Below are 10,590 nucleotides of genomic sequence, written 5' to 3'. Positions count from 1 at the left end.
TGCAGAAATTTACATTCCATTATAGCTACAGACAGCATGGTTATAGCATTCTCTGCAAGGAAGCCTTCTGCATGCATGAAGATTTTGGTTGCTTCCTAGCATAAGTGAAGCACAACTTCATTACACTGTACTCTTGTGCATAATAGAAATCTCATGCAGTTGCTTAACTCAGCCTTCAGCATACAACAAGCAGATCCCATTAACAATTCTGCTACACTAACAAGAATATGTTGCACTCTTTCTATAACACTGCTAACTTGCCTTTCCAGAGCTCGTTATAAAGCCTTTCAAACTAGGCTTTCAAAGTGTCTTTCAAACTACAATCAGGAGTAATTTAATATCACTGGCATATGACAGGAAGTGTGTTGTTTTGTGGTGTCAGTACATTGAAATACATGATAAAAGATCAATTAATTACTGTCTATATAAAAGTAAAATTAAATAGATGCAAAAAGCGACAGAAAACAGTGAGGCAGTGCTCAAGCGTTGAATCTCCACTCAGAAATCTGATGGCAGACGGGAAGAAACTGACCCTGAATCTCTGAGTGTGTATCTTCAAGATCCTTTACTTCCTCCTTGAGGATAGCAATGAGAAGAGGAATTGTTCCGGGTAATTGGAATTCTTAATGATTGACGCCGTCTTTTTCAGGTATTGCCTTTTGAAGCTGTCCTTGATGCTGGGGAGGCCAGTGCCTATGATGGAGCTGGTTGAGTTTACAACATTCGACCGTTTTTTCCTATCTAGTGGCCCCTCCATACCAGACGGTGATGCCAGAAGGTAGAATGCTCTCCATGGTACATCTGTAGAAATCTGTGAGTGTCATTTGTGATATGTCAAGTCTTCTCAAACTCCAAATGAAATATGGCCATTGTAGTGCCTTCTTTGTAATTGCAACAATATGCTGAGCCCAGGATAGACATTTAGAGATGTTGACACCGGAAACTTGAATCTGCTCTCCCTTTCCACTGCTGATCCCTGGTTGAGGACTGGTTTGTGTTCTATCGACTTCATCTTCCTGATGTCCAAAATGAATTCCTTGGTCTTACTGACATTGAGTGAAAGGTGGTTATTGTGACACCGCTAACCAGATGATCTATCTCCTTCCAGAACCTTGTTGAAATTCTGCCAACAAGAGTTGTGTAATTGGCAAATTTACAGGTGGTTTTTAGCTATGCCTAGTCAAAGAGTCTTGGGTATAGAAAGGGTAGTGTGGTGGGCTAAGCACACATCAATTATGCACCATTGTGTAAAAGCTGAAATACCACCAGATCATCAAAGGGCTAGTTTTTCCTTCATTTAGAAATTGGTCAATTCTTTTTTACATAGAGGAGAAAACAATTATATACGAAACACAGGAAATTCTGAAGACGCTGGAAATCCATAGTAACTCACACAAAATGCTGTTTTGGATACTGTTGGGGGAGATGTCTCATCAGGGGGAGGCAGCAGCAGCCAAGTACATTGCACCATAGGTGGCTCTGCGGCACAGGAGAGAAGGAAAAGGAGTGGGAGAGCTATAGTGATAGGGGATTCAATTGTAAGGGGAATAGATAGGCATTTCTGCGGCCGCAAATGAGACTCCAGGATGGAATGTTGCCTCCCCGGTGCAAGGGTCAAGGATGTCTCTGCGTGGCTGCAGGACATTCTGGAATGGGAGGGTGAACAGTCAGTGGTCGTGGTGCACATAGGTACCAACGATATAGGTAAAAAATGGGCTGAGGTCCTACAAGGTGAATTTAGGGAGTTAGGAGATAAACTAAAAATTAGAACCACAAAGATAACAATCTCTGGATTATTACCAGTGCCACATGCTAGTCAGAGTAGAAATAGGAGGATATTTCAGATGAATACGTGGCTTGAAAAATGATGCAAGGGAGAGGGATTCAAATTTCTGGGGCATTGGAACCAGCTCTGGGGGAGGTGGGACCAATATAAACAGGACGGTCTACACCTGGGCTGGACTGGAACCAATGTCCTAGGGGGAGCGTTTGCTACTGCTGTTGAGGAGGCTTTAAGCTAATGTGGCAGGGGGATGGGAACAAGTGCAGAGAGACAGAGGGGTGTAAAATGAGGGTAGAAGCAAAAAGTAGTAAGGTGAAAAGTAAAAGTGGCAGGCAGGCAAATCCAGGGCAAAAAGCAAAAGGGGCCACTTTTCAACATAGTTGTATAAGGGCTAAGAGTGTTGTAAAAACAAGCCTGAAGGCTTTGTGTGTCAATACAAGGAGCATTCGTAACAAGGTGGATGAATTGAATGTGCAGATAATTATTAATGAATATGATATAGTTGGGATCACAGAGACATGGCTCCAGGGTGACCAAGGATGGGAGCTCAACATCCAGGGATATTCTATATTCAGGAGGGACAGACAGGAAAGAAAAGAAGGTGGGGTAGCATTGCTGGTTAGAGAGGAGATTAATGATATAGAAAGGAAGAACATTAGCCTAGAGATGTGGAATCAATATGGGTAGAGCTGCATAAAACTAAAGGGCAGAAAACGCTGGTGGGAGTTGTGTAAAGGCCACCTAACAGTAGCAGTGAGGTTGGGGATGGCATTAAACAGGAAATTAGAAATGCAATAAAGGAACAGTAGTTATAATGGGTGACTTCAATCTACATATAGATTGGGTAAACCAAATTGGTAAGGGTGCTCAGGAAGAGGATTTCTTGGAATGTATGCGGGATGGTTTTCTGAACCAACATGTCGAGGAACCAACTAGAGAGCAGGCCATTCTAGATTGGGTATTCAGCAATGAGGAAGGGTTAGTTAGCAATCTTGTTGTGCGAGGCACATTGGGTAAGAGTGGCCATAATATGGTGGAATTCTTCATTAAGATGGAGAGTGACATAGTTAATTCAGAAAGAAAGGTTCTGAATTTAAAGAAGGGTAACTTTGAAGGTATGAGACATGAATTAGCTAAGATAGACTGGCAAATGATACTTAAAGGGTTGACAGTAGATATGCAATGGCAAGCATTTAAAGATCGCATGGATGAACTACAACAATTGTTCATCCCAGTTTGGCAAAAGAATAAACCAGGGAAGGTAGTGCACCCGTGGCTGACAAGGGAAATTAGGGATAGTATCAAGTCCAAAGAAGAAACAAATAAATTAGCGAAAAAAAAGCAGCACACCTGAGGACTGGCAGAAATTCAGAGACCAGCAGAGGAGAACAAAAGCCTTAATTAGGAAAGGGAAAACAGATTATGAGAGAAAGCTGGCAGGGAACATAAAAACTGACTGTAAAAGCTTTTATAGATATGTGAAAAGAAAAAGATTGGTCAAGACAAATGTAGGTCCTTTACAGTCAGAAACAGGTGAATTGATCATAGGGAACAAAGACATGGCAGACCAATTGAATAACTACTTTGGTTCTGTCTTCACTAAGGAGGACATAAATAATCTTCCAGAAATAGTAAGGGACCGAGGGTCTAGTGAGATGGAGAAACTGAGGGAAATACATTTTAGTAGGGAAGTGGTGTTAGGTAAATTGAAGGGATTAAAGGCAGATAAATCCCCAGGGCCAGATGGTCTGCATCCCAGAGTGCTTAAGGAAGTATCCCAAGAAATAGTGGATGCATTAGTGATAATTTTTCAAAACTCCTTAGATCCTGGATTAGTTCCTGAGGATTGGAGGATGGCTAATGTAACCCCACTTTTTAAAAAAGGAGGGAGAGAGAAACTGGGGAATTATAGACCGGTTAGTCTGACATCGGTGGTGGGGAAAATGCTAGAGTCGGTTATGAAAGATGTGATAGCAGCACATTTGGAAAGAGGTGAAATCATCGGACAAAGTCAGCATGGATTTGTGAAAGGAAAATCATGTCTGACGAATCTTATAGAATTTTTTGAAGATGTAACTAATAGAGAGGATAGGGGAGAGCCAGTGGATGTGGTATATTTAGATTTTCAAAATGCTTTTGACAAAGTCTCACACAAGAGATTAGTGTGCAAACTTAAAGCACATTGTATTGGGGGTATGGTATTGTTGTGGATAGAGAATTGGTTGGCAGACAGGAAGCAAACAGTGGGAGTAACCAGGACCTTTTCAGAATGGCAGGCAGTGACTAGTGGGGTACCGCAAGGCTCAGTGCTGGGACCCCAGTTGTTTACAATATATATTAATGAATTAGACAAGGGAATTAAATGCAACATCTCCAAGTTTGCGGATGACATGAAGCTGGGCGGCAGTGTTAGCTGTGAGGAGGATGCTAAGAGGATGCGGGGTGACTTGGATAGGTTAGGTGAGTGGGCAAATTCATGGCAGATGCAATTTAATGTGTATAAATGTGAGGCTATCCACTTTGGTTGCAAGAACAGAAAAACAGATTATTTTCTGAACGGTGGCCGATTAGGAAAAGCGGAGATGCAACGAGACCTGGGTGTCATTGTACACCAGTCATTGAAGGTGGGCATGCAGGTACAGCAGGCGGTGAAAAAGGCAAATGGTATGTTGGCATTCATAGCAAAAGGATTTGAGTACAGGAGCAGTGATGTTCTATTGCAGTTGTACCAGGCCTTGGTGAGACCACATCTAGAATATTGTGTGCAGTTTTGGTCCCCTAATCTGAGGAAAGACATTCTTGCCTTAGTGGGAGTACAGAGAAGGTTCACCAGATTGACTTCTGGGATGGCAGGAATTTCATATGTAGAAAGACTGGATCGACTAGGCTTATACTCACTGGAATTTAGAAGATTGAGGGGGAGGGATCTTATTGAAACATATAAAATTCTAAAGGGATTGGACAGGCTAGATGCAGGAAGATTGTTTCCAATGTTGCAGAAGTCCAGAACGAGGGGTCACAGTTTAAGAATAAAGGGGAAGTCTTTTAAGACCGAGATGAGGATAAACTTCTTCACACACAGAGTGGTGAATCAGTGGAATTCTCTGCCACAGGAAACAGTTGAGGCCAGTTCATTGGCTATATTTCAGAGGAAGTTAGATATGGCCCTTGTGGCTAAAGGGATCGGGTGTCTGGAAAGAAAGCAGGTACAGGGTTCGGAGTTGGATGATTAGCCATGATCATACAGAATGGCGGTGTAGGCTCGAAGGGCCGAATGGTCTACTCCTGCACCTATTTTCTATGTTTCTATGCTGGAGGAACTCGGCAGGTCTGGCAGCATCTATTGAAATGAATAAACAGTCAATGTTTTGGGCCGTGACCCTTCTTCAGGAATGGATGGAAAGGAAGGGGGAAGAAGACAGGCTAAAATGGTGGGGGGAGGTGAAGGAGGATAGCTAGACGGTGAAAGGTGAAGCCAAGTGGGTATGAAAGCTAAAGTGCTGGAGAGGAAGGGATCTTATAGGTGAATGTACTATAGGAGAAAGGGAAGGAGAGGTGAATCCATTGTTGGTGATAGGCAAGTGAGAAGAAATGAAGGGTCAGAGTGGAAAAAAAATTCCCTCCCCCACCCCTCTCTTGTGTCCTCACTTTGGACATCCAATGTCGACTGCCCAATTCCCTCCAATGCTGCAATACTCCAGTAATTTGCATTGTATTATTAGTCTATCTTCTCTTTTGTCTTCCTTCTCCACAGTCCTACTCTTCCCATTAAAATAATGGGGCCCTGGATTGTGCACCATCTAACTTGATGCAGGACCAGAGAGTGCATACCCTGGTGTACATGTCAGGGAAGACAGAATTACATGAAAGAACCCCATGGGAATTACATATACCGCATATTAATGCTGAGCAGGATCAGAACATTGTGTGATAACACACCCTCAGACTACTGTACCTGTTGCCACATAACCACATTCTAATATATCCTTTCCAATATTGAACAAGACAGTGTGTTTGCTATTCATTTCATTTACTGTGACTTGAATCCAGAACAGTTATAGATGGAGTTTTCCAACTATTTGGGTCTGCCTCGGAATGTCAAGAGTTTGGTGTTCATCTAAATTGAACATTATTATCAAAAAAACAGATTTACATTGCTTTACGATACTGAGTTACCAAGTAAATATCACAAACTTTCCTTAATAAAAAAAATACCAAACATATCTTGCTGAAACTAACCCTAGGGAACAGGTGTGCACATCTGATTTCCAAAAGGAAGTAAAAATATCGATGCTAACTCTTTCTGGGTCATTTTTTTAACCATTCTTGGGGAAAGGGATTTTTCATACCTAATTAATGGAATATCAGTGAATATACAGTAAAAAGTTTTACATTTTATTTAGCAATACACCACACTAATTACATCTAAGATGCTTCTAATCACTATTCATAGATTGTTACTGCTTCCTTCTGCTTCTCTCCAACACCAATAAATTATCGGTAATGACTCTTCACCTCAAGTTCTTCTGCCAATTCTGCGCTTTGGAAACTTGTTGCAGAGTTGGTACTAAATGCCATGAATTTCCAGCAGTACCTCCCAAAAGATATAGGGGAAGTACCATGAATATGATGACAATTCATCTAAATTCACATTCCAAAGTGCTTTTCAAACAGGTCCATTGTTTTGTCAAGCTGAATTCAATTATTATACTGTACAAAATCAGATTCTTTGGCCTTCAGCTGGAAACCAGCCTGTGTTTAAAATGTGCGTCTCTCTTCATTTATTTCAAGTAAAATTGATGTTTCATTGAAATTTGCTCCTTAAAGCTCTTCATTGTCTATTGACACCTGTGTTAGACCAGGTGTGGAGTAATGGATAGACTAGGGGCAATACTGGTCTTAGTTCCTCCATTGAAATCTATTTACATTAATCCTACACTCATTCCATTTTATTCTTCTCACACTTCCAGCACTCTCCCACCCTCTCGATTCTAACACCCACCCATAATAGAGGTGATTTTCAATGATCTCTAGACCACACTGCAAATTCAAGTTTGTCTTCCAGCCATAAATGCGTAGACAGCTAAACAAAACTTTGCTCCTCTGGGGTCACGGCACAGACATAGAGATCACATATCATGACACAGCACACACAATCACAAAATGATGTCAGGCACAAGTCCTGGGTGGCGTGGCCTGAATACTGACAAGTTGAGATAAAGTGAGAGGTGCACATCTATGTATGACAGAGTAATGTTACAGGTGTCAGTATAATAAAAACATAGAGTAGTATAAATATATGAAACAGCAACAGCAGAAAGTGACAAAGTGTCCAGTCGATCATTGACTAGGGTAATCAGGCAAGGTGTAAATATGTGCTGGCTGGCAGCAGCGTGTTAAGCAGTCTAACAGAGTGTGGGAAGAAGCTGATGCCCAACCGCACGGCTGTGGTGCTTTCTCTAGGATTTGGTATGTGCCTGAAACTGGAGTAAGCAGGGAGAATAATGAAGGAACCTTGCAGTGATGTGCACAGCTTCTTTCTGCGCACTAGAGGTCAGGGCTAAGCTGAGTAACTGGATTTGTGAGTTAACAGCTCTACTGCCTTGATACTGTGCCATTCACACCAGAGTGAAGTAAATGCTGCTGATACCGGACTGCCTCCCAACAACAGTATAGTCTGCTTGGATTCTCTCCTTTATGCGGACCTGTTTGACTACTACGCACCTGGTGATATCTCTACAGATTACACTTCTCGGTTACGGCCTGGGTGACGTGGTTACGGCCATTCTCTGGAGCAATGGAAATAAATTTCTATTCTATTCTATTTATACTCGAAAATGCTTTTCCTCCCAGCAGTGAGCTTATTAGACTCACTTTCAAGAACTCTACAGAACATGTTCTCAGTAGTATTTATTTAATCATTTATTTTCAATTTCTACAATTTACCCACTTTTGCAAGTTGCTTCTTTGGCAGTCTATGCTTCTGTACAGTTTTTTTTCATAAATTCTATTGTATGTCTTTATTTTCCTGTAAATGCCAGTAAGAAAATTATTCTTAAGGTAGTATATATATTTTTATAATAAATTTACTTTGATCCACAAAATTACAGTCCATTACAGTTATAGAAAATGCGGTTAACCAAGCACATTTACGAGGAAGCTTTGCGTTGTAAGTTATTGGTTGCTTTCTTGCATTCATGAAGCAGAATTGCGTTACACTGAGTTCCTATGCAGAGTTCTTGAACCTTTTCTATAACATTTCTATATCGTACTTCCAGAGTCCGTCGTAACCTCGCTTAAATATTGTTAGTAATGATACTGTATAGCGTTTTTGAACCGCACTCCTAAACTCTGGAATTCAATACCTAAAGCTATAAAGGATGCAGAATAAGTTAGTTGACATTTTTCCATGGCCGCTCAAACCCTATTTATTTAACCTTTCTTTTAACTCACATCGTTCTATCTTTCTTTGGTATTTGTACTTTTTTCATTTTAAACTTTAATCTATGAAGGCGTTTCAAACTACTTCATCTGTGTGCGCAATAAATATTTATTACTTATTATTAAATATCCCTTTAACATTCAAGCTCCGTTATAGCATATACATCAAACTAAACGGAGAAATTATTTCGCTAATCATGCTCTTCGCTATCAGCAGCTACCGATTCCTCGTAGTTATCAGTAAAGGCTTGTGATAGAAGAGAAATCTACTTCTGGTTAAATTAAATCAAGAAGACCAATGTTTTAAACTTTTTGGCGCTTTTGCAGAGAGTCCGATCATACAACAACTGAACTCTATCTGCAACAGTGTCTACCTTTCCGGACCACACATTTCGTTATTATGACGTGCTGATTTTTTTTTAACTCAGGTCGGAATGAGGAACTCCTTTTCCTCATTAATGACGCTGCGGCTCCGCCTCTCCCGGAGGATCATAAAAAGAGAGCAGCGGAGTGTCCCCACTAGAAGGTAGATGTGCTCGCAACAATGAATAGCAACGTTTTGCTAATGCCTGAACGCGGCAACTGCTCACTGACTCCGGCTGCTCTCTGTTTACAACCGGTTTGGGATCAGGTGCGCGGCATGGAGAGCTGGATCAAGTCGCCCTTCTTCCCCGTGAGCTTTTCCTTGGGAGTCTACCTCGCTTTCTGTCTGCCTTTCGTCGTCCTGGATTTCCTGGCTCCAAGGGTCGCCTTCCTGCAGAAATATAAGATCCAGGCGCAGAACAATCCAAATGTGAAGATGATGGCAAACTGCCTGGCACAGACCCTGTACAACCACATTCTGTACATCTTCCCGCTGTCGGTGGCGCACTGGTACTGGCGCCCGGTGGACTTCCCGCTCGCTGCGCCAGAGCTGCCCAAGGTGCTTTTGGACGTTGCTGCCTGCCTCCTTATTTTCGACTTCCAGTACTTCGTCTGGCATCTCCTCCATCACAAGGTGCCCTGGCTCTACCGAACCTTCCACAAAGTTCACCACAAGTACACGGCCACCTTCGCTCTTACAACCGACCATTCGGGTGCCTGGGAGACCCTCTCGCTGGGATTCTTCGCCGCTCTCAACCCAGCCATCCTGAACTGCCATCCTCTCACCAGCTACCTCTTCTTTATCGTCAATATCTGGCTGTCGGTAGAGGACCACTCGGGCTACGATTTCCCCTGGTCCACGCACAGGCTGGTGCCCTTTGGGCTGTACGGAGGGGCTCCTCACCATGATCTACATCACATGAAGTTCAAAACCAACTATGCTCCCTACTTCACGCACTGGGACAGGCTCCTGGGAACCTACTCCACACTACATAAAAAGTCCCACTGATTTATTTCGAACTAACTTGGTGAAGATATTTTAAGAGACTAATTTCTGTATCATAGACTCTTAAATTTATTGAGGAGCATCACTGTGATTTACCATGAAATCAACTGCTCAGGAGACTAAAATTCTTGCTGGACAGTGAACATTCTCAATGTTTTACATTGCAATGCACTTTCATTGATTATTTTTGATATTGATGTTTTTTTACGGTTAATCTTCACTGCAGGTCAGTGATTTAAAGCAACTGAACTTGACATAAATTTATCATTTGTTACATTACAATGCACTTTTATGATTTTTTTTACTAAAGATTTTGCTGTATATTTTACAGTTAGTGTTCATAAAGTTTCAAAATAATATATGTCTGCATTTAATATATTAATAAATCAATATAATTTACATATTCTTTATCGGCATTGGTGTGATATTTGGAAAGTGAAAATATCTTTGTCTAATGTGGTTGCCATAGGTAGCAGATTGAGTTCTCCACTGACCGAGCATCTTAAATTCCAATACAGTATTCACTTAATATGATTATTCTAAAATAATTCTATATTTAGTATGTCGATGAGCTTTCCATTTGGGCATCATGGAAACATAGAAACATAGAAAATAGGTGCAGGAGTAGGCCATTCAGCTCTTCGAGCCTGCACTGCCATTCAGTATCATCATGGCTGATCATCCAACTCAGAACCCTGTACCTGCTTTCTGTCCACACCCCCGATCCCTTTAGCCACAAGGGCCATATCTAACTTCCTCTTAAATATAACCAATGAACCGGCCTCAACTGTTTCCTGTGGTAGAGAATTCCACAGATTCACCACTCTCTGTGTGAAAAAGATTTTCCTAATCTCGGTCCTAAAAGGCTTCCGCTTTATCCTTAAACTGTGACCCCTCGTTCTGGACTTCCACGACTTTGGAAACAAACTTCCTGCATCTAGCCTGTCCAATCCCTTTAGAATTTTATACGTTTCAATAAGATCCCCTCTCTGTCTTC

General features: G+C 41.6%; 1 protein-coding gene across 1 annotated transcript; it reads left to right on the top strand.

The window, feature by feature from the left end:
- The first annotated feature begins 8,714 nt into the window (after positions 1-8,714).
- Positions 8,715-9,997, top strand: LOC132379513 (cholesterol 25-hydroxylase-like protein). The gene has a single exon (XM_059947483.1). The coding sequence runs from the start codon at positions 8,769-8,771 to the stop codon at positions 9,594-9,596; it is 828 nt and encodes a 275-aa protein (XP_059803466.1). The 5' UTR covers positions 8,715-8,768; the 3' UTR covers positions 9,597-9,997.
- Positions 9,998-10,590: the final 593 nt, after the last annotated feature.

Source organism: Hypanus sabinus, chromosome 22 (assembly GCF_030144855.1).
Source record: "Hypanus sabinus isolate sHypSab1 chromosome 22, sHypSab1.hap1, whole genome shotgun sequence".
NCBI lineage: Eukaryota > Metazoa > Chordata > Chondrichthyes > Myliobatiformes > Dasyatidae > Hypanus > Hypanus sabinus.
Note: the sequence above shows the minus strand (reverse complement) of the source record. Positions and strands in the feature narration are given on the sequence as shown.